General features: G+C 36.7%; 1 protein-coding gene across 4 annotated transcripts in view; it reads right to left on the reverse strand.

The window, feature by feature from the left end:
• Positions 1-25,583, reverse strand: part of LOC109101751 (fibroblast growth factor 14-like) — a 119,502-nt gene that overhangs the window by 26,096 nt on the left and 67,823 nt on the right. For 3 of the 4 annotated variants that reach the window (XM_042731433.1, XM_042731432.1, XM_042731434.1), the window contains 2 exons: positions 13,910-14,020; positions 10,608-10,711 (listed from right to left, as the gene is read on the reverse strand). In XM_042731433.1, the coding sequence (XP_042587367.1) occupies positions 10,608-10,711; positions 13,910-14,020 (215 nt within the window). Of the gene's footprint in view, positions 1-10,607; positions 10,712-13,909; positions 14,021-22,958; positions 24,266-25,583 lie in introns of those variants that run through there. The other variant, XM_042731431.1, reaches the window with a different exon arrangement.

Here is a 25,583-nt window from a genome sequence, read left to right on the forward strand (position 1 = left end):
GTTTCTGCTTATGAAATGCTCACATAGCACTCACAAGGCACAATAAGAGTTATTTCAGAGACATATAATCAAAGAGTGGGAAATCTACTTATGTTACACGCGTTTATTTTTTGGAAAGCAGTAAACTTTGTTGAAACTACAAAGAATTGAGGAACAGTACTACCATAATTACAATGTCAAATAATGAGGGATGGCACACTGTTGTGGGCATGACATCTCTTCGTTACAAACATGACATGTTACACTGTTGTGGGCATGACATCTCTTCGTTACAAACATGACATGTTCTGAAAGTGGCACCTACATGACAATGAGAAACTAAACTGGGGTCTAAATGCTTGGAAACCACCAGACTATGAGACCTTGGCTATCCAATTAGAATGCACAAATTATATAATTAAAAATGAAATCATGATGTCTAACACAATTACCAAACCACAGAAGGCTGCAGTTTACAATATATTATGCTTTCACTGCTTTTGTCAGAGAAATCGGCAGTGTGGGGCTCAGGCTGAGCAGCAGCAATATGACATGATAAATTTACATTTATGCATTTGGCAGATGCTTTTATCCAAAGCAACTTACAGTGCATTCAGGCTAACATTTTTTTTTTTACCAAACATGTGCTCCCTGGGAATCAAACCCACAACCTTTTGTGCTGCTAACGCAATGCTCTACCACTGAGCCACAGGAACAACGTTTATCTTATTGCAGTGTCATTTGCAATGCGTGTCAAAACGATTGCAATATTACTGTTTTGACCAAACTGCATGATATCTAGTGTAAATGCATAAGGCTTTTATTAGAATAAGCTTTATAATGAATCCCGTATTTTATTTTTTCTTACAGCTTGATTTTTCCATTGAATGGTATGCCCCTAATAGTTAATGGCATCTAGTGTATGCATGTTGACAGTAAGTCAGTGGCCAGCTGGGCAAAGCAGAATCTATTGAAAACAACTGGAAGGACCTTATGGAAATTTAAACTGTAACCACAATGAATAATGGTATCAGCAATAAGGTCAATGCCAATCACCTAATGAAACATTTGTAAAAAACTGAATGCACATATTTTTGGTTTATAGTGTGCACTTGTCTAACAGATACTATAGGCTTTTCAAGCTGTTCCCCAATGGACAGGACATTCATAGCCCCCCCTTGTGTGTGCATACAGAGAGAAAATAAATGAGAATGCTTGAAATGCAGTTGTGTTATTGATATTCATGTTGAATAGTCGAAAATTCTCATTTGAATTACTTTGGAAAATAAATTTGATTCTACTGGCTCTGAAAAAAAAAAGAAACTGATTCATCCATGGAGTCATAGGGAGTGTCCTTTTATTGGTGTGAACAATGTGGGCATTCAGCAATGGCTTTCTCGAAATCTATCAACACACTACCAGCTCATAGCAAAGTCTTGTCCTCAGCTTAATAAACTACAAACTGTTTTACACAGTTATGCGTTGTGTCTTTATCATAGTCTCATTATAAAGATAATAAACCTTCATTGGCAAGTTAAACAGATACATACAGTACCTGTTAAACATTATATTCAATAATATTGTAAATACCTGACTTTGTTTTTAAGGGAGGTTATCAGTTGTTTAGTTGCAAATGTACTTCATAAAATATGGTTGAATCACTGATGGCAGATGGACTATTCTGACGATGCTTTTCATATTTTCCTGGACCTTGACACTGTTATTTATTTGGCAGTCTATGGGACAATCTCAAGCCTACCGGTTTTCATCCAAAATATCTTAAATTGTGTTCTGAAGATGAACAAAGCTTTTACGGGTTTGGAACGACATGGCATAAGTGATTAATGACAAAATTTTCATTTTTGGGTGGAGTAACTCTTTAAGTAAAGCCTGACTGCTCACAACAATATGAAAATCCACCGACATACCCAAAGCTTTTCCTCCTGTGCCATCACAAAGATTCTCCACCTCTCAGACTCCTGCTCTCCTGCTCTCTAATCGATACTGCGTTCTTTCCACTCTGTTGCGCTCAGATTATCTGTCAGATACACATAACGCACGGCTCCAAAAGTAGGCCGTCTCTTTCTTGCAGCATTCTTTTTTATGAAGACATAGGCAGATTTTACAAAGTGATTTTACCTGACACAACACCCACCCTTTCATTTAAGGATCAATGTAGAGTTACCAGTCTCCATTATGATTGTACGTCCCTTGCACAAAGAAAATCTAGAGATTCAATTGAGCGAACAAAAAATCTTTATGGAAATATGAATGAACAAACTTTCATAACTATGATGTCAATAAATACAAGACCAGTTGTTCTGACCAATTAAGAAGTGACGTTGTTCGTCATTTATAAATGAAGTCCTTTCACCAATTTGTGAATGACATCTACAGACAGGGCTCTGAACCAGTTCAAGAAATGAAAACGAAAACCGGAAACAAATGAAATTTTGACAGGAACAGAACCAGAAACAGAAACAAAATCAAATTTTGTAGTTCCGAACAGAATCGAAAATTTGAAATGGCCATTAACCGGTTAATAACATTATTTTATCGTTCCATTTAATATTTGAAATTTGCTGTCAACCAATCATGAATTCCAGTAGTAAGGCCTATGCAAATGTGACGCTGAGGCCAAGAAGTGAAATGCCTGCTCAGCTGTGAACTCATCATAGGTAAGTCACAATGGCAATGCACCGCCCTTAGAGTTTATCTGATGATAGTGTAAGATGAATTCAACAGATCACACGCTTCTGTGAATGGAAAAAACAGAAAAACTATAGGCTTACATAAAAAGGAATATAGGCATATACACTAAATATATTTCACTTAAATCATATTGACAGATTAACGAAACGAAAGAAAAAATGTGCTAAATTACGGTTCATTGTGACATGTTCCAAAGTTTTCGGGAAGGTAAAACGAAACAGCAGAGAGTAGTTTTCTTTATTTTGCAAAAGCGTTACAGTTTGAATTATTTTGTAAAAGCTTGACAGCTTTTAAAAAACTCTTGCTTCTTTATAACCAACCAACGTTGGTATGACCATCGCGCTGACACCTTACGTGCACACACAACATAATTTTGCTATATTGAAGCCTGTTCATTATCAAAATAAAATAGAGTTAATTAAACAAATAAAAAAGTTACACTGCTCCGGTTTGCATTCCGCGTGACCGCGCCTCACTGTGCTGATATAGCCGATGTGAAGGATCATGTTTTATGTCGATGAAAGTACAAACACTATATAATAAATAATATTTTAGCATCCAGATACATCGGGAATATGGAAACATTTGGATTCAAGCCGAATGAGAGAGGTAGGCATCAGCTTCACCTTTGTTTTTGGATTGATGTTTTTATAGCCTAAACTTTAGTTGATTTGTTTTGGAGAGAAACTTTTAACTGTTCTTATAATGTTTGTTAACATTTTGCTTTAGCCTACAGGCATTTTAGCCTTCATTATTTCGGAAAGTAATAGGGCTAATAAAATGCGACGTGAGACGCGACTTATGTTTTTTTTTTCACTCTCAAAATGCAATCTTATACAAGTGTTACTGTTTTTTTTTGTTTTTTGTTTCTTTTTACAATGCAGCAAACATTTTTAAATATCTTAAAAATACTTTAATGTCTTTAAAGTGTTGACAGATTTTTTTTTTTTTTAGTAGCCTACATTTGGCCAAAAGTCTAGAAAAAATTATGCTGTATTGGCTGACTAAGCGCAGCGGGTTATTGGCTAACGTTACCAGATCTCTCTTTTTTCCTTTTCTTTTTGAGTAAAGAAAGCGCTGTACTTTATTATTATTATTATTATTATTAGGCAAATTCTAGGCAAAGAAAATTGTTTTTAAAAAATAACGTTTTTATTATTACTATTATTATTATAAGTATTTCTTCCACCCAAACCGGTTTCGGAACAGTAACAATATTAGAGGAACACAGGAACAGAAACGTTACATTATGGATTCTGCTCAGAGTGAACCGATTGAATTTTTTTTTTTTTTTTTCAAGCCCTGTCTACAGATTTACCAACACATTGTGCCAGCACAAACCATCTTTTGGCATTAAAATAGTACTGTCCAGATTTACTAAAATGAAGCCTATGAACAGTGAAATGAAGAATTAGCGCTGAAAAGGAGTGGACACAGTTATTTTTTGCGCCTGACCATACTGAATCTGCATTTGTAGGAGTTTCCCTTTCAGATGCAAAATTTATGGGAGGAGAGTATTAAAATGAATCACTCAACGCTATTTACTAACGTTTGCGATTGTCAAATTACTGGTATTTGCGCTATTATTTAATGCATTTAATGTCTTAAAGCAGGCGGTAATTTGCACTGCTCTTGGTAGATTTTGCTGGACATTATAATGATCTAGCTGCGTCTGTTTTCTTTAATGTGCACATTGTTAGTAAATCCCCCACAGAATTTACCCCTCTCATCTAGTGTTGTCACAGTACCAAAATTTCAGTATTCGGTACTGATACCAGTGAAAATCCACGGTTCTCTGTACCAATTTTGGTACCAAAGCAAAACACAAAAATATGCTAAAAAAAAAAAAAAAACCACACTATCACTAAATTTATTTATTTTATCACTAAAAATAAAACCAATGCCATTCTTTATACTTATTTAAAATTGTGTTTAAAGTTTTTCTGCAAGTAATATAATTATGAAAAACAGTAAACAAGTTTCACCCAAATTTAATTTGTCTTTTAATTAATGAAATTTAAACACATTTTATTTTTTGGTAAATAAAGGGGATTTGCTTTAAATTTAAAACATGGAAGAAATATTGTGTGATTTATTTCTTTAAAAAATAAAGTTTTATTAATTTTTTCAACAGTAGTAGCAGTATCACATACATTCTACTAAATAATAGTAATATTTCTAGCAGAATGCCTTTATGTAAAAATGAACTTTTTTTGACGGGTTGCCGTGAATACCTTTAAATTGACACTGGTTTTACTCAAATGAATTGGTAAAATGCTTGTGAAGTGACTCAGAACAGTTCTGGTGATGTTTTTTATGTATTTATGTCCTCATTGAGACGGCAGATGCTGAAATTACTGCAAGCGTCACGCACTTCAGTCTATGTAGTAAACAAACCTGCACGTCTCTGCCATTCATTCATTCACACAGAGACGCGCAGAACATGCAGGATTCATATTTCAACCAACTTTTGCAGCTTAACATTTACAGATACTGGTCCATATGGAGATTTGATTTGATTAATTTATGCTAACTTTGACAAATTCCGTGACTGTCCATATTAAAATGTAAGTTTCATTTTCATGACTGGATTTTGAGATTCTGTCCGCATTTTCTGCTTCGTGGAAATCATAGCGCTGTATGCGTCAAGAACTGGGTTGACCGGGTACTCGGTACCACCGGTACTTAAAGAAACCTGGTACCGTGACATTTTAATTTTTTTAGTACCGACTTGGTACCGAAGTACCGGGTCTTTTGACAACACTACTCTCATCAGTGCTTTTATGGAATTGTGCTTTACAGTTCAGCAGAACAAATTAATTAATTAATTGCCAACCCCAAATGGGAGCATCTTATAGGTACATTTATGACATTTTTATCCCCTTTGGGATGTGTCAAGCCCACATGCAAATCTCAAGAAGAACCAAAGCACCTTATAAATAGAGAGCTATAAATATTGCACAATCAGATGACCGTATGCTTCAGTCCATAAAGCCCTTTTGTGTTCACAGCTTGTGTTTCAAAGCTCATAAAGTCATTACATGGCTGAAAACAGATGACAAAAATTCATGTAAATTGAAAATGTGACCAAACTTGCCTGAAGATATGGCCAGCCTAAAAGAGATGAAACTGGCACGGCAGTAATGCCACTGTTGGGGAGCAAGCAAAGGATTCCATTTAGATGTTGTCTGACAGTGAAATTGCTTTCACCTCCATTAGTCATTTGACCTTGTTTTGCCTATGTATTTCCAAACAAGACCCCTCTCTGCTGCACAAGCTGGCAGAGGGAAACTTTATTAGTGCGCCAAGCACCATCTCACTGGTGGGGCTCCATTAACTCTGGGCTTTCACATGACACCTTCCTCCCAAACCTCTATCCGCCTTTAAATGACTGCATTGGTTCATAGGTGAGCTAGCCTGCTCTCTATACCAATGCCAGTAAAAAAAGATGCACAGACATCTTGTGGTTGACCCTTGGACTATGTGTTGCAAAAGTGCTTATGCTTAGTGACTGTCTATTCAAAATGTAATTGTCTGCACAATAGACATGGGCATAGTTATAACTATATATAGGCCAAATGACAATAATAGAAAAGACATAATAGTAATTGTAGTATTATTCATCTTAACAGAATGAAAAAAGACCTATTTATAAACGACTTGTCCCCTGATTCTATTTTCCAAGCTTAGCTTTGACCTTATTGTTCATTAATGCATGAAGATGGTTTCTCACCAGTCCCTGGTTCCTCCCTCTGCTGCCTCTGTATTCAGATAACACAGGCTGGTGAAGCTTATTTAAAAAAAAAAAAACATTCGCATTCAAGATGCAAATTTAATACAAATAATAAAAGCTAAAGCATTTTTGCATATTCCTTTTAATAAGGAGTTTCATCATAAAATATTATGCTCTGTGATTTTGGTTGCTTGTTCAAACTAAACAAACAAACAAAAAATGTGTAGGAAGATTTAGACACGAGGGTGAGAATAATAAACACTTGAGAATATAATCAGACTGAGCCATCTGCCGTCACTGAGAAATGTCATGGGATGAACTCACTCATATCTTGTCTGTTACAGCTTATATCCTCAGGTTGTTTTTGGTCTGAGTTTTCTGGCCCATTGGCGAAAAGTGCCCCTTACTACAGGAATAAATATGTCTAAAAATTATGATGGTATTTTATTAGTTTTAACGGTGCTGATAATCTCAAAATCATCAGCAGGAGGACAGGGATTGGACGGTGCTTATCTCTGACTGGACAGATTATGTGAAACCTCTGGTTAGATATGAGATTACTGTTAAGAAATATGCGGCAAGAAGACAAGTTCTTATCTTTAACCAACATATATGTTTACCATACAAGAAATCCTGGCAGCCAGCAAACTCATAGCAGGAAACATGGAAAGATTAGAATTTTTTTATAGCCCCTATTATACACCACCAACACTAAATGAGATTACAAGTTCTGTAGAAAACATCAAGTGAGCGGAAATATTGTCATTATTTCAGGAGATGACAGATGTGATTACCTTAATTCATAGTCCTAAAAGCTCTGTCACTTAGAAATATGCCAAAAAGATCCACAATAAGATTTATTCATTACTGCATTGCACTGTGGCTGCATTATACAGTAAATGTTCAGAAAATAAATCAAATACTTAACAAATCAAATTGGCTCTATAGTGAACTGAGCTTTGTAAGCAATCTCTGGTAGCAATAGTTCAAACTACACAAGCACCAAAGGGATGTAAGCCTGCAGGGGCCAGTCTACTGATGTGAAGAGTCAATCTAACACTCATGAAAGGTAGCTCTAACAAGTGTGGCAGGGCGATAAAGCTATAGACCTCTTCAATCCACAGAGGAGAACAAACAGCTTTGAAGAGAGCCAGAGAGCCACGAAAAGCCAAATCACTCGGTCATAACTTCATACAGTGACTAAAATGAACAAATATGCTATTCTTGTTTTGGGTTTTTTTGTTTGTGTTTTCAATGTTCTTTGTCAATTGTTTTAAAAGTTACATGCAAATTGCTCATTCACTCAAGCAGACAAGAATGTTTGCTTTTCAGAGTTGTTTTGCATTTATATAACTGCACAACTGTCACACCTGCAGCCACCCAGAAAAGGAGCTTGATTATTATTCCAAAGGATGAATCAGTCTATGAACATCAACGGCAGAGAGGAAAGCAGTATTTGAGCCCTTTGAACAAAAGAGAGGGAAAAATGGAAGTTTATTGAAGTCTTTCCTTTCTCCCAGGCATGAGTCCATTGTGCCGAGACTCCAGGATGTTTCGATACTATCAGGTCACTTGTACTCCGGTGCTGTACAAAAAATAGGCCTGACAGACAAAAGACCAGGATGCAGTGCTAGAGCTTCTTAATGGAATTTTGCTCTATTCAACGGGATTATCGTATTATCTCAGCCCGACTCTAAGAGAGAATAGATATCAACTAATCAAAGTGGGCCGTCAGCGTGCCTTCATTTGTGTTTGACTGATGAAGGAAAATGAGTAACGATTGATCGTACAGTATAAAATGTCATTAATCTGTGATACAATAAAATGTTGGAATGACAGAAATGGACACAAAACTCATTTCAGCCACAGCAAGCACAGTTTTAGTGGTCTCAGAATAATAATAAATCTCATTCTGATCTATTTTCCTGCCTAGCCGTCTCTCCCAAAATGCTGCAAATACTATTAATTCCATTTATTATTTTTATTAATTTAATTGAGAAAGAACCTATAAACTCTATGAAACTCTTCAAAATGGTTAAAAATGGTTTAAATCATGTTTGCTGTAGTGCTAGAATTAAATGTCATTTTTAATAAAAATCTGAGGGCATCTACAGGATAAGTGCGCTTATTTTATTCACTAATGAAAAATGGCCTCTAATGGATGGAGGGTCAGGTAATAACAGCACATTCTCAATAAAAAGAGGAATAATGACAAATGAATGTACAAACCTCAAAGAGCAGACAGAGTAAAAGAAGGGGAGCTTTCACTGCCATTACCTGAGTCATTCACACAGGAACAGAGACAGCAGAAAAGAAGCAGTGATAGAAAGCTGAGAGTGTGTGTGGGCGCATCCATAGAGTTGATTAGTAAGCCCATTAGGACCGAGAAAGATTGTCATTGTATAAGAACTCCCCAGTGAAATATGCTGGGTCAGCTGTGGCTGAACATTGGAAGTTTTAGCTTGTTACCAGGGAAGAACAGCTTCTGCATATCAACATGTGTAGTCCATATAACGTCTCGGTTACGTATGGTAACCCTCTTTCCCTGAAGGAGGGAACAGAGACGTCACGTTATCTGATGTGTTGACGAGAGTGACCGACTGAAAGGGAACCATTATTTTAAAACTAACATCCAAAAATGCATATATCAAAGCAAGTGTAATTTATAATAACGCAAACACAGTTTTCAAGCAAGAAAAAAAATCAACAAAAAAGTTCAAATTAAGAAACAGTAGTTGCATTTTTTATTTTATTTTTTGGACCAACTGGTCAAAAGTCTAAAAAAACAAAAACAAACAAAAAAACAAAACAAAAGGTGTAACGTCACATATTTGCAGATCACACTTGGTTTGACATTTCGTCTAATTCAATTTATCATTCCAAGTGTGTCCTAAATGTTCAAAGCTGTCAAAATACTTTTGGGGATTGTCTCACATCTCCCTTTCTCTGTATGCAAAGTTATCCGTATGTGTTGACTATTAAATTTACATGATTACTTTTAAATTTACATTTATAAAATCAGCAAACGCTTTTATCCCAAATGACTTTTAAATTAGTAAAACAAACAACATGCTGGAAGAAGTGCTGTAATACAAATGTCCAATCTTTTTGGAGATATAGATTGCATATCAACAGGATTCAATCAAGTGCTCATGGAAAAGATGAATTTGTACTGTGCAGTGCTCTGCCAATAATGATCAGCACCAGAGAGGAAAGGTAACACCTCACTGATTGCCATGGTTTCCATTAATTAACGACCATCTGGTCAAGGTGGATACATTGCACTGTAGGCTAAATGTAATGTTTGATGGTAAATGTAGCACGAATGTTTCAGCAACAGGTCTTTATAAAACCACTAATGCACATGTGGGTGTGCATAATTGTGGTTTGCATTTAAAACTAAAACCATAACAGAGATTTGCTCTATTATGTATTATAGCTCCATAATGATTTCTGGCATGCAAAAACATTTCTGCTTAACTTCTCTCAGCTACCCATATACCTGTCTGGACAGTATATTAGTGCAATATCAGTTTTTACAGAATGAAATAATAGAACATAAGATGTTCTGCCCAAAACTTGTGGTGGTCACAATGACTCATCTTTTACCTGCAGTGAGAATTTTTCTTCAGATGAGTTTGAGTTCAAGAATTATAAAGCAGTAGCGAATAGGATATGAGCTTTGAGCCTGAGCTGATGTGTCATTATAAATGACATGGCCATGCTGACATCTAAGAATGAACTACTGACTGATATTGCTAAGCGAGAGTGGGCAGATTTAAGTTTTTGCATGCTCCCAAGATCACAAAATCATGATGTTTCTAAGTTAAACTATCGTAGATTTAAAATCAAATAAAAACCTGTTTCAGAACCTAGCAAGCTTCCTTATAAGACATACTTCAAATCTAATCGCAATGGTCTATTTTAACCAATATTTGTGTGTGCTATGTATTTTTATGGCTATTAAATAACAGCATCTATAGCATAGAGATATGTTAATGTCAAACCGTATTGAAATCAGTTGTGTATCAATTCTCACATACACACTCAGTCAGTTATTACAGCTACAGGACACTGCCTTAGAATGATGCTGCTAATGTAGAAAGTAATTCACTAGGTTCTGAAACAGAGAATTGTTGGAATTGTTAGAATTGTTATCCGAAGTATACGACTGTGTACTCACTGATGTGTACAGATGGCCTTCTCCATTCATGGCGATGTACAAGCCCGTCTTCACAGATTGAATAGCAACGACCCGAAGGCCCACAGGGATGAGGTTGAACAATGCTGTGAAGACAATACAGGGGTTTACAAATGTAACTTTTCCATTAATTTCAAATTCAACAAATTATATATAAAAAAAAAAGAATTGAGGAATTACTGTTAAATTAAAAAAAAAAAAAGTTAAAATTTTTGAAGAAAATTTGAGTATGTGGTTGTTTTTGTATGTTGCTATGCAGTTCTAAGAATGATTAGGATGTAGAACAAACCTCTAACCCCAATAATAATAGCAAACATAACTAAAATGGAATTAGAATGATAAACAATGGGCTTAAAATCTGAACCCATAAACTGAACACGGGCTGCACTCCACAGAGTGCACAAACAGGGATAGTGTGGAGCATAAAAACTGATACACAGAAATTGAATGGAGGCCTCATATTATGTAGAATAATTGTTTTTATGCCCAGTGGGCAGCAACAGAAGCCTGGCGCTACAAGCTGGAGCATAGAAGGCTAGCGATTGGAGGCAGTAGTAGTGCATGGCAGATTTAACAGATCTTTTGTTGTTGAAGCAGCTCTTCGGTCATTGTTTGTACTGGAGGGGAGTAACAACCTAGTTGGTGACACTAAGTGCATCCAAAGGGGTGATTTAAACCTACAGTGTAATGAACTCACTTCAACTCACTGGTAATTGGCAGAGCTCCCGGGGTGCTTAAATGAAAATGATTTGAAAAGCCCTGGTCTGGAAGACTCTGGTGTGGCAAATATGAGTGGGATGGTTACATCAAAGTGAGTTTCTGGAAGTGCTCGACAGGCACACTGGAACAGATTCTTACAAGGGCACAAGATGGACTTTGCATCCTTGTCTTCCAAAGAGAGCATGATACTGAATACCATTTCATGCCCTTTCATTTTTTTTCTTCACCTCTGTTTCTCTCTATCTATACTGGTTTGCAACTTACAGAATTTATATAAATAAATATCAAATATAAATAACTCTATTTCCCTAAAAAAATCAAAGCAAATGTATTTTTAATATAACAAGCATTTTCACACAAAATCAAACGATCAGATAATACTGTTGATGTTAGACAAAGATGTTGCTTCAAAGGTCTCAAATTATTTTTTGCACTTAACACTTGGTTTGACATTTTGTTATTCAATTTATTAAATTTAATTGTAGCTTAATTGTTCAAAACTGTCCAGATTCTTTATGGAGTACCTACATTTGGGTTTGCAACATAATAATTATATATAATTAATATAAATAACTGATTTTAACTATAATTTTACCAAAATGACTAAAAAAATCAAAGCAAGAGGACTCAAGTGTCCAAATATTTCTGAAGTATTGTAGTATATTTGGAGTATATTTTTTAGCTATATTTCGGTTTGCAACTTATATAGTTTCTATAAATAGGCAATATAAATTACCTAAAATGTGTGCCTTGCCAGCACTTCAGCTTCCTTTAGCAAAGGAAAATCTAGTTCCTGCTGTTGTTTGAATACTTTAGGGAAACTTTGATTACTTTAGCAAAAATTCAATGGATCTTAAAAAAAATTCCAACTCTACAGTTGTTTTCTGCATTTTTGTAGGTGTGTTTCTTAGTGTCACAAATGTCAAGTGTCATCTTCTCTCGGAGTGTGTGACTGACAGAGAGCCCTCTGTGTGTCACTCTGTCAGTACAGCTGCATATTAAAATCAAATTAAGCAGCTGGCCTGAAGCATTTGAAAAGCAGGCCCAGTAGATGCTAATAATACACCACTGCCTCCTGAGTTATCACCTCACATGCACACACACATCTCCCCAAGGACCAGCCTACTGCCATATCAGCAACAATGATAACTACAGAAAATGAATCAGTAACAGGGATTTTAAAAGTGTGTGTAGTAAAAGTAATGATATGCATTTAAGCACACTTTACCTTTTAAGTGTAGCTGTAGCATTATGCGAACCAGAATTATCGAGCAGAAGGTAGGGATGCACGATATTGGATTTTTGGCGATATCCGATATGCCGATATTTTTCAACTCATTTTGGCCAATAGCCGATAATGATATATTTCCTTTTGTTTGGAAACAACACCAAGTCTCTCCTGTGTGGAAATTATTAACACATTATTTTTACATTTTGATTAGTTTTTAACAAGAACTTATTTGTTAGAATTAAATCAACAATAATGCAGTTCTTTTATAATAACAGAACACTGAAGCTTTTAAAATAACTATAAATCAATTATATATCAATCGCTGCATTTTTTCAGAAAGATGCAGTATTAACTTTAACAATTTATTTTAAGATTTAACATTTGTAGATGGTCTAAAGCAGTGGTTCTCAACCACATTCCTGGAGGACCACCAACACTGCACATTTTGCATGTCTCCTCAATCAAACACACCTGATTCAGGTCACCTTCTCATTAGTAGAAACTCACAGACTTGTAATGGGTGTGTCAGACAAAGGAGACATGCAAAATGTGCAGTGTTGGTGGTCCTCCAGGAATGTGGTTGAGAACCACTGGTCTAAAGCAAAATTCTGAAAATATTTAAGAAATCATAATTTGTTTTAAAAATATAACATATTACACATATCATAATTTGTTTTAAAAAATAAAACATATTACACATTAATGAATAAAACAGTATATATATAGAATTATTTTATTTACAAGTGTCATGTTTGTGATTTTTTTTTCATGTAAGCTATAGCTTCTGACCTTTAAATCAAAATATACTCATCATTTTATATCATCAATTACTGCTTTATTTAATCAGAAACACAGTCTAAATGTTATTTGTGTATTTTACTTTCATTTTATTAGAAGCAGGCCAACAGCGCCCCCTACAGAATTAAAACTCCTTACCGAACGGGCATTAGGACCCAGGGAGGCTGCCACTGCACGTTATTACTGTTGACTCTATCACAAACCGAACGCCTATGTGCATTCTCAATTTAAATGCAGCAATCCAAATCAATGAATCTAATCATCATTCATGCAAAACTTTGCTTTAAGAATGAGCCACACTGCTGACTTGATCTAATCACTACCCACCCTGAGCACATGTGAGTTAATGTATTCCTCTTATCGGCAAGACATAGCGGCATAATTTTTAATATTTACATTTAAAGCCATTATCGGCCAATTCCGATATCGTTCTGATAATATCGTGCATCCCTAAGCAGGAGTCATTCCTTTTAAAACATGTTCATGTTTTGATCATTTATTATGTGCAATGATGATTAAATTAGAGGGAACTCACAAGAATTACTACTGTCATCCTTAGTCCCATCAAGAGATCCATCTGGGTTCATCTGCAAGTAGTATCCCTGCCTGCAATATAACCTGGTCACTATACCCTTGAGCTGGGGATCTGTGGAGAAAGACAGAAAACACTCAATAATTAACAAAGTACTTCTTCTACCAATACATGTAAAGATAAAAATGTAAAGTTACAGTCAACCCAAAAATGTCATAATTTATTCACTCTCATGTCATTCCAACCCTGCATGCATTTCTTACTTCTATAGAACACAAAAGAAGATATTTTGAAGAACACTGTGAATCAAGTAACAGTGGCGCCCACTGACTTCCACCGTATGGACAAAATATCTTCTTTTATTTTCCACAGAACAAAGAAAGTGCTGTGCAGCGACTTTAATATGAAATAGACTCCAAAGCGCCCTCTTTAGCCAGGCCTGATAAAGATGTATCCTGACCATGTGGTGTCAAATTCCATACAAAAACAAATCCTTTTTTAACAATATAAAGCATATTGTTACATTAGTGTAATGACATAACTGTAAAGCAGAACAGTAGAAGATACAAAAATAATTAAAGTTCATATCAACAGGGAGCTTAACAGAAAAATCAGTGAGGTAACCAGGCAAGTGATCTCAGTCTTCACATGAACAGTTTGAGTAGCACTGTAATCTGATTGCTAAACAGAAGGGGACGGTTTGATGATTACAAATTTTGTGTGCACAAATTGCCACAGGTCTGTTTTTGGACAGAATTTACCTGGATTTTACAATATCGTTCATACTGCAGTAAAAATTAAGATAAAGGAAACTGTGTCAACTTTTATGTTCCTTTTGATTTCTTGCTTAGAACAGTAAGAGAAACAGTTTTTTCATCTGAGAGTGGAGATCTAAAGGAAATAACAAACCAAAGAACACTGTCCTTTACTTCAGAGTTCATACACACATAGCTACACTGTTTTTCGAGATATGTTTGCTCAGGAGTACTGTATCGCTAATGGAACATCAGATGTGTGCATACTAGACGGTGGACAGGTAGTTCAAAAAGACACACAACAGCAGTTTGCAATGTTGGAACTAAACTAAATACAGTAGACGTGGTGGAAGAGCATTCAATGCAGCACCAAGCATTCACACCAAATTATCTCATTCCAAGTCTTCTGAAGCATTAGACAGGGAGACGCGTTGCTCCGGGTTTGTCATCAATAATTGTGTATTCAAATAAATCACAATGTACTAAGTTTAAATATGCAGACATTAGCTAAACTTGTATTTCACAAGGAAAGAAAGTCATAAAAGTTTGGAACGACGTGAGGGAGAGTAAATAATGAAAGAATATTCATTTTTGGGGGAAATACCCCTTTAAGATTGTAAATGTACTCTGTGCAAATTGTAAAACAATAGTGTGAAACAACAACAGCAACAAATCATACTACTGTTGGTTGTTTAACTCTGGGGAGGCTGGATTGTGCTTTAGCAAACACTGCTTGGGGGTAATCACATAAATAGATGCGAGTGACACCAATTTCAAGAGACAGGAAGGAAAAACAGGAGAATTTCTTAAAGCATAAAATGCCGTAGCCTCATTTGGCTATAAGGGTCTCCTGTGATACACTTAACCAGCCTTGCTGTGCTTAACTCCAGGCTGGTAAACAAATAGCTGCCTTGTCATATTGATGTAGGTACAATGCTGCTGTTTACCATTGGCCTGCTGCCCTGGATTTGCCTGTGTTAGGCCAGGGCATAGCTGAAGAATCTGGCACATCAAAGGTGGAGAGGGAAAACGAATGAGAGGGTGAGAGAAAAGAACAAAAGAAGGAAGGGGAGGGCGAGTTTAAAGGGAAAGAGAGATACAAAGAATGCTAATCACAGTGGTGCTTTATGATATCTGCCTACACAGTGATACTGCTGAGACAGCATCCTGAGATGCTTAAAGACAGCAAAGAGCTCCCAAGCATTTACTTACAGAAAAAAACCCAGAAGAACAATCAAAGAGATGGGAATGAGCTACAGTTCCATATGCACCCCCAAATGTTCACATGCAATATTGTTTAGTTGTATAGACGTAAGGAAAATTAGATTTGTACATTTTCTGAAGGAAATGTAAGTGGTGCTTGCCCAAGCAAAACTCACCACCATAACATGCCAAGATGTCGCTACATTTGGTTGTAAAAGTGCTCAGACTATTTTTTAGCATGTTGCTTTGCAGTTGCTAAGGTGTTCTGAGTGGTTCCCAAGGTGCTGATATATGTTGCTACGTAATAAATTGGATGTTTTGAGTGGTGCTAGGGCTTTGCTAGAGTGATATGGCTGGTTGCTGGACCAAGTCAAAAGAGCCAACCTTCTAGTGTCTCTTATATTCTGGTCTCTAGATATGGCTTAGTTCCCTCTTTTTTACAATATGTAATATGGTTCTTGGGTGTCCCCAGAATGTGTCTGTGAAGTTTCAGCCCAAAATATTCATTTGTAAGTCGCTGTGGATAAAAGAGTCTCCTAAATTGTTAAATGTAAATACCCAACAGATCATTTATTATAAGGTGTCAAAAAAAAATGCTGTTTTGGAGTGTATCGCTTTAAATGCAAATGAGCGGCATATTCGCTACCCGTCTCCAGAAGAGGGCGTCGCATATACGTGTCTCTGCATTGCATATCTACAGCAATAAAGAACCGGTAGACGCAACATAACCGAGAGTGAGAGAACCAATGTTAAGCCATACATATGGGAAGCCAAATGCACAGAAAGTGGGACAAAACAGCGCAATGTTACAGAGCTTGCGCCGCGCTGACCTTTCATCAGCGTGGATCAATAGACCAAGCCACGCTACCGAACGAATCTCACTCTATGAATGGCGATAACTAATCTCACAAGCGCGGTGCTGATCAGTTAAAAAATACTTAATGTATGCACACAAATACAGTTATAACGCTAAGTAATATAATGACATGACACTGACAAAGGAGTCTAGAGTGATACACCTATTTAGGTAGATTTTGAGGCGCATTACCTTGAAAAATTAAAGTAATCCAAAGCATCCTCAGCAGCTCAGATGTTGGGAGAAAATGAAGACTCTTACGTTCAGTCTTACATCCAAACACAGATCATCGGGATTGCTTGCGAGACATTGTTGACGTTACAGCTGCTCAAGCATGGAGAAAAAGGAGGACCACGTACAACCACTTACGGCAGAAACCATTGCAAAGCAGGGCTGTCAATCAACCCCCGTGGCCCAGCCCTATACAATGTGATATCACACTGCTTGAGAATCAAAATGGTAGGCCTAGTGAGACTGACTTGGTTTAAAGGGGATTAAAAAATGAGGAGTGGGTGGATTTTTATCATTGTAGGGTGGTTGTGTTCACACACTGCCAACACACATTTATGTCCAAACACCATGTAAAAAGACTTTATCTCTACATATTAGAAAAAGCAAAAATCAATCTAAATAAATGGCATCCAGAAAATCAATTAAATGCATTAACGTAACATACAGAACATACATCTCTCACTGCCTCTTTCCATGAAAATACTTGGAATTCTCATTCTCATGTGTTTTCAAAACTGATATTGATTGATATTTTTATTTTTTTTTTTTTTTTTTTTTTTTTTTTGCATGCAATGGAAGTCATTGGGCTTCAGTGTTATTTGTCATTCTTCAAAATACCTTTTTTGTGATCAACAGAAGAAAGAAATTCATTCAGATTTAAAACAACATGACGGTAAGAAAATGTTAACAGAATTAAATTTTTTGCTGGACTATCCCTTATAATCTTATATCATATACCAACTGCTTTGCCACACTGAGTGTAAAGAATCAAACGTTGTGATTGTGACATCTGAAAATTCTATGACTCCATTTTTTAAATATGATGGATGCTCATAACATTCAATCTGATAAAATGTTAGCTGCAAGTGTATGGTTTCGTTTGTGTGGTGGAGAGAGAGACAGAAGGAGACAGAAAGGTTGAGGTAGCTATTGTCAGACAGACATGGATGGGGGGGGGGGGTGACATGTCTCACTGCACACAGCACCAGCTGCAGACTTAACCACATGTGATTGACCCACTATAGGCTTTCAGGAACAGGAGAAGGGCTTTTCCAGCTTTTGTATGCACACTCACAATGTTCACAGTCACAGGAAAGACTGAGAAAGGGCTGCTATTACATTATATATTGGAACTACTAGTTTTATGAAATTCATACTCTCTTCTACAAATATTGATCATATTTTATTATAAAGATATCAGATAGATATCAGAAAGATATCGCAAGAAATAAGGTGTATATATATATATATTATATATACTATATAAGGTGTATGAGTGTGTGTGTACATATATGTGTGTGTGTGTGTGTGTGTATGTGTGTGTGTGTGTGTGTGTGTGTGTGTGTGTGTGTGTTTGTGTGTCTACATGCATATATTTATATGTCTATATGTACTGTATGTGTGTATTTATGTCTATATGTACTGTATATGTGTGTGTGTGTGTGTGTGTGTGTGTTTATACAGGTCTCGAAATTAATTTTTTTACTTGGTACCTCTGGTGCTCCCAACTTTAAATATATGTATGTGACCCTGGAGCACAAAGCCAGTCTTAAGTCGCTGGGCTATATTTGTAGCCAAAAAAACATTGTATGGGTCAAAATTACTGAGTTTTCTTTTATGCCAAAAACATTAGGATATTAAGTAAAGATCATGTTCCATGAAGATATTTAGTAAATTTCCAACTGTAAATATATATCAAAACTTAATTTTTGATTAGTAATATACTTTGCTAAGAACTTCATTTGGACAACTTCAAAGGCGATTTTCTCAGTATTTTGATTTCTTTGCACCCTCAGATTACAGATTTTCAAATAGTTGTATCTCAGCCAAATATTTTCTGATCCTAATAAACCATACATCAATGGAAATCTTATTTATTCAGCTTTCAGAAGATGTATAAATCTCAATTTCGAAAAATTGACACTTAAGACTGGTTTTGTTGTCCAGGGTTACACACACACACACACACACACGTTTGTTTTTGTGAAAAGTGGGGACATCCCATAGGCGTAATGGTTTTTATACTGTACAAACTGTATATTATATCGCCCTACACCAACACTACACCTAACCCTAGCCCTCACAGGAAACTTTGTGCTATTTCAGATTTTCAATACAATCCATTCTGTGTGATTTCTATGCATTTTGAAAAGTGGGGACATGGAGTAATGTCCTGAAAAGTCACCCTCTCCTTGTAATACCTATGTTATACCCTTGTCATTATAAAAATTTGTGTCCTGATATGTCACAAAAACACGCGCGCGCACACACACACACATACGCATTATACCTCTCACCTCTGTAAAAAATAATGAATACCACTTCATATATTACTATGTGGTGGAACGTGGCGGAAGTCAAACGTGCAAAACCGAAAAGTAATTTAGTCATTATAGGCGAACTAACATCAAGCTCAGTAATTTACACAGTCAAGAACAAGCACCACCTTACACTTAAGACTAAAGGAGGCACTATGCACTTTCAGTCAGAACTAATTGAGTGTATGCAAGATTCATCAGACTTTTTAATGAGACTTAGCATAGAGACAGATTAAAAGCTAGTCTCCACTGGTGGTCTTCCATTCCACTGAGCATTTTAATTGGACGCAAAACGTAACGTCCAAACAGCATGTTGAACCATGTCTTGCCGGGAAGAATCTCTGTTATATTTATCACTTATCTGGATAATAAGGATCAGAGCACTGAACATTCACAGTGGATAAATGCAGAAGTACAAAATGACAATAAATACTGCAAAACAATCTAATTTTGTTGCACTTAATTGATAAAGATGGCTAAATGATTTCTGCACCCTTCCTAGCTCGCTACATGCTTTTTTAGCGAAACTTGAATACAAGGTTAGAGTTATACATTTTGCTATATAAGAACCTTTCACATACTAAATTTATAAATTGAGTTTGCAGCAGGGCATTTTAGTAAGCAATCACTTCACAACAATGTTTATTTTTTCATGGCCAAGGGACATAAAATGTCCTGTGGAGTGAAAAGGATAAAAAGTGCTACATGGCAGCGCTCTGAGATGCAATCAAACAGATAACCTCTCTGTTTTGAACAAAGAGATTTTAAATAAATGAAAGATTCACTTGTTTTCACCGGCTTCGATGGAGACCTTTCCTATCTGGAAATGTTTTTCAGATCTTTTTTCTGAGGTCATGGACATTAACAAACAACTCTTTTATTCAACCTTCTTTTATTAGAATGTGCCATTCAGACATGGACATTTGGCATTTGGGTCCAGCATCTAAATTAGTTTGAATAAATATACCAGCTGTTGTCAATTTCAATATCTGACCTATAGGGAGCATTATTCTGAGATACCAATATCCCAGTCTAAACTCATTTGCAGTTTTACAACTGTTGTTTGCCAGATTGTACAATACCACCCCAGAGAGATCTTGGGTAAAAGCTAAAACACACTGTGCATCAACAACTGTCAGACTGTATAATGTACATTTTAGCTAAGACTTGGGTCCCAGCTGACTGCACTGACTGGGCATTTAAAGTTAACAGTCTGTGTCCATTTTGACATCTTAAATTGAAATGGTACCTTACAAACCAAAGCTAGACCTTGTGTAGAAAAATCTTTGCTTGAAAATATTAAGATATTCATGTTCTCTGACACACACACACACATATATTATCAACTGCTTTTACTATAGATCCTTCCTTTAATTTTGCCCTACGAGCCAAGAACGATCCCTAAAATTTGTCTCTGAAGACACAATCATGAAAAAAAAATGTAAACGAGTTTACTTATGTCTATCACTGGTGTCTTTTACACATTTACAGAACTCCCTTATAATCAGCATGATAATCTTGAATCAATGCAACATGACACATATCTCTGTAACGATCTGGTCACGCCAATGCCTTGTCAATAATAGCATTCTGCTTGAGAGTCTAGAAAGTCAAATAAATCAATATGAAACAGTATATAAGGACTGTTCCTTGTTTAATGTTTTTGGATGGTGTGCTGGGCAAATTATAAAACAAGGCTTGAGGTCCACACTAGCACCATTATTATCATCATCATCGCTCATTTTGCCAGATATTTGACAAACCTAAAGGACAATGAAAATACGCTTGAGCAAGTTTTTTTTTTTTTTACTACTGTCTTCTCTGATTTCTTTTACTACACTGCCACAAGGCAAATTTCTCAGTTCATGGTCTGTACATGTTTTTCCATACTCAGGAGAATATTCCTATTGTCTGCATGTCATGACCTAAAAGTCAGAGTTAAAATGGAGACGAATGTAGCATCTCACTGCCTTGCGTGATGGGAGGCTATGCGCATAGTGTCCTTCATGTGACCACTACTAAATTACCACCACTAAACTAACCATTATTTCTCCTGAGCACACACGTGTGAAAGAACGTATGAGGGTGGGCAGGCTAACGCTCAGCTTCACAGAGCCCCTGGTGAGCCCTCAAGGCTGTGAAAATGCTCACTGAAGATTTTGTAAATCTAGCTGCAATGGGAAATTAATGAGGTAAATCCCAGGGGGGGCTTTGTCAAAAGTAACTCTGGCAACAACGCAACAGGCAAAAGAGGCCGTCCAACCAGCTGTGAGCACTGGTAGACATCTTAATCAGCAAATGCTTAAAGATAACTTAATGTTTTCAATTCACCATGTATAACTGTTAATAGTGACGATGTGGGTAAGCTTGATTTACAAGCCTTATAAGAAGCTGCTTTACGAAAAAGTTAACGTTAGGAGTGTGAGGGGAGGCCATGAGCTGTTCGCCATCTGTAATAAGATGGCCGTCACAGGTGCACGTTAGCCAAGACGTTGCAGGGCTAATTCATCACTCTCAGTTTCTCCTGGCAAAAGCTACATCTTTTACTCACTACTTATTTGTGCAAGATTCCCCTCTGGACATCTCTGACAGGTACCAGGATATACAGTATTTCAAATCGCCACTTCTATTATAGTTTTATCAGACTGTAGCTCATCTATGGGATAAGCTGCTGGCCTACAAGGTTTTTTTTTATTTTTTTTTTTATAATAATTTCTGCTTGCAGGCCAAAACTGCACACACAGCACACGTATAATTTCTAAAAATTAGTATATATCACTCGTGATTACACATTAACATATTAACTATATGATTGTCCAGAGGTGACTGTCAATTTATAAGATTGTCTCCTGAAAAAAAGAGATTGATTGCTTGTCGTCTTACCACCTTTTTATACTATAAAATTTAAAATTGCTATATAAATTTGATATATGAAAGAAAAAATTATTATTGTTGTACTAGAAATACTTACATTTATAATAATACATCTTTAAGTCACACCATAATTTAATTTTTCATCTGAACAGGTCTATATTACTGTTGTGGTGACAGAAAGACTGTTTTTATTTTAATCTTACCTAAACTGAATATTTGTCATTTCTATTAAAATAAGCTGTCATTGGATATTATTTACTGATGATGTGATAGCATTTTTTTTCCTGCAACACGTTGGGCACCTGCTGCTTTACTTGCATTCATGAAATGTGCCAATAATTCAACATCAACACCCCCCAAGGGTATAGCAAATATAGAGACGCTGCCAAATCTCAAAATATTTCAAACAATGCATATAGCCTATATCTAGTTTGAATCAAAACAATATCCAGCTCTGATATATGTGGACTTCAAAAACGGAGGAGAATTGTTTTGAGAATTATTTTGAAACTATGACGATTTAATCTGAATACGTGGTCTCATTACTGACTGTTCTTACTACATATTTAACAATTTGCGTTAAAAAAAGACAGATTTGCAGTCTGATGGAAATAAAAACAGACTGTCAAAGAAATCTGTCAAGACACAACACAAGTCTATACAAACCCTATCAGATATTCTCGTCAAGATAAACAACAGTTCCAAGCCGTGAGTCCCTTGTTTGTCAGAGCTGAATGTGAAAATGAAATGTGGGCGTATATTATCTCAAGACATTAAACATAACATAGACTTCTTATGTACGGAACTTCCCACACCTTGTCGTCGTAGTCTGCGTTTCCTGAGGCCGAAGATTCGCACTTTGGAGAAGATGTCGACAAGGTTCCCGTTGCAAAGCCCTTTATTCTTATTGGGGCTTTTTCTCCTTCTGTTGGTGGATGGTCGGTCTATATGCTGCTCCCGTGCCTGTCTCTTCTGGCGGATCAAACCGCTGGCAATCGCCGCTGCCATGTCTCAAAAACAGGGCTGTTGAACTCCTTACACACAAAGCACAGACAACAACAACAAACCGCCCGATCTGTCTCAATTATTGTCCCATTTTTGCGACTGTTTCTGTGCTCTGCCCTCTGAAATGCACGGATGATGATCAAAGATATCCACACACCACGACGGGCGAAATAAGATACTGAATTAGCATAATGAATACAAAGGCGAAGTGTTACTCAACTGTCCGTATTTCACATGTTGTCCGCTTTTCATTTCGAAGATAAAAATGATGATCACATGAGTTGCCCGGCTCCTCCAAAATATAGAATGAGAAAATATATTCACGACACGCCTGAGAGTCTCTCTGATCCGTCACTTTCCTGCGTTTATCTCTGACCCGGTCCTGGTGAAATTCAGCACCCTGGGCAGCGACGTCCAGTCCCGGAGTCTGAGCAAACAAAGCGCTTTTCGTTCTGAGCTGTCAAGCGGAGAAACGCGACCACCTTCGTCTCCCAGGTGGAGCCCTGCGACTACACATATTCATATGTCTCACATATTTACCAAGTTTAGCAGATACCCACGCCGGTTCCGTTCAAACGTCCACTCATCTTGAGAATAACCGACGGTGAGTTGAGGTAAGTTTAAACGGAGGTGTTTATTGTTGATAAGGGATCTCCTCAGACGATCACTCCCCATTCAGTCTCATGTTCTAGGTCGCGTGGTTTATCAATAACGAAGTGCGTTTTTTCCTTTCCTAGAGCAGCATGTCTTCTGATGGAGAAATGTAAGCAACACCGAGCGGCTCCGGTGAGGATGACGTCTACCCGGTGTGACAGGAACGAACAAATAAATAAATTCAAATAAAAAAGTCTTTCCCCGAAGCGGGAGTACACAAATGTGCAGCATAAGTGCTAACCTTAGCCAGGAAAGAAAACGTACTCAAGAAATGCTTCATCCTTCATCCTCCAACTCGAGCTCATTTAGCGTCTCCAGCCGTTTGGAGCGAGTGAAGCGCACGCGCTGCCCGCCTCAGCCCCATAGATCAACGGCATCAACAAGTCTTAACGACCACGCGCTTCCCGCCACAGCCTCACAGATCATCAACAAGTCTAAACGATAAACTCCTCCTTTGCCATCGTTTCAGAGACGAGAAAAACCCACCCTTATGTCCGTATATATTTGTATTTTCTGTGCTGATAAGATTCAAACGTGCCGATGACAACATTTAGGCTAGATATTTAAAAATATGATTTATCTAATAGTATCTGTCTAGTATTTGTCTAATAGCCTAGTGTTTACAGAAGCTGGTTCATAAATATATTTATAAATATAAATATATATTAAATCATAAATATATTTAGATGCCAATATTTATAATCATTCTGAATCCAAATAATAAAATTGGCAATACGTATTTTGTGTAATTTGTATAATTAAGCACACGCTTTATGAGACCCGTGTTTATGCGAAACTAAGAAATTAATTTCATACAACTCCACCGACACGCCCCACGAGTGCAAAATGAAGCAGAACTACATCACACCTCTGAGGTGCTACTGAGACCCCCAGTGTTTTAGACAAACATACCTATGTAACGCATTGTATGGATGAGTGCCTGTTTTTTGCTATAGGCCTACATTTATCTATCGCCTGTTTCTTTGATCATATGGTAATGAGTGTTGCGATAAGGGCTGGGGTGCCAATTTAATATCATGCCCCAATAACACAGAGCATTTTCTCATTTAGATTAATATCAGCAGAGAAACACAATCACAGAGGAGGAATTAAAAAAAGAAAAACTCAAGAGGGCCATCTGCTGTTTGTCGCTGCAATGAAATATTCAGTCTTTCATCCCCCTGCTGTTTTTCAACCCCTTCCACCCAAATAGACTGACGATGTTACCCTGAAGTGGTATTTCCAGACCAGACACTGCTTGAGCAGTTTATTGAGAAATACTACAAAAATATATGGAACAAGCAATTACATGTAATAATATACACACTGCATGCATAGACTTTCACAAAATAAATTTTGTATTAAAATGGAAGAAATGACCTTATTAGCATTCCTGAATAAATCATATGAGCACTGATATACCAGACTGCTCAAATAATGAGAGGTTAAGCTGTCTGCATCATTGCCATTGAAGCAGCCACTGCAGTTTGCGCAGCCGCCAGCAGCGGACACTGTCAGCTTAACTATGGCTCCATTTATTTACAATAGCACAGAGATCACTAGCTTTCATGTATAAGCCATTAACATCAAGACATCTGTACTTCATTCCCATTCTATATTCAAACATGTAGCCTGTGAATCAAAATGACTTATTGAATCATGTGCATCATAGTTATGACGTGAAACACTATATAGTCTGCAATAATGTTTGTTAATGCCTTATAAATTCAAGTCATGAAAGATGCTAGTAAATGCAAAAGAAAATTACAAGCAGTAATATA

This window comes from Cyprinus carpio, chromosome B9 (genome assembly GCF_018340385.1).
Source record: "Cyprinus carpio isolate SPL01 chromosome B9, ASM1834038v1, whole genome shotgun sequence".
NCBI classification, from domain to species: domain Eukaryota; kingdom Metazoa; phylum Chordata; class Actinopteri; order Cypriniformes; family Cyprinidae; genus Cyprinus; species Cyprinus carpio.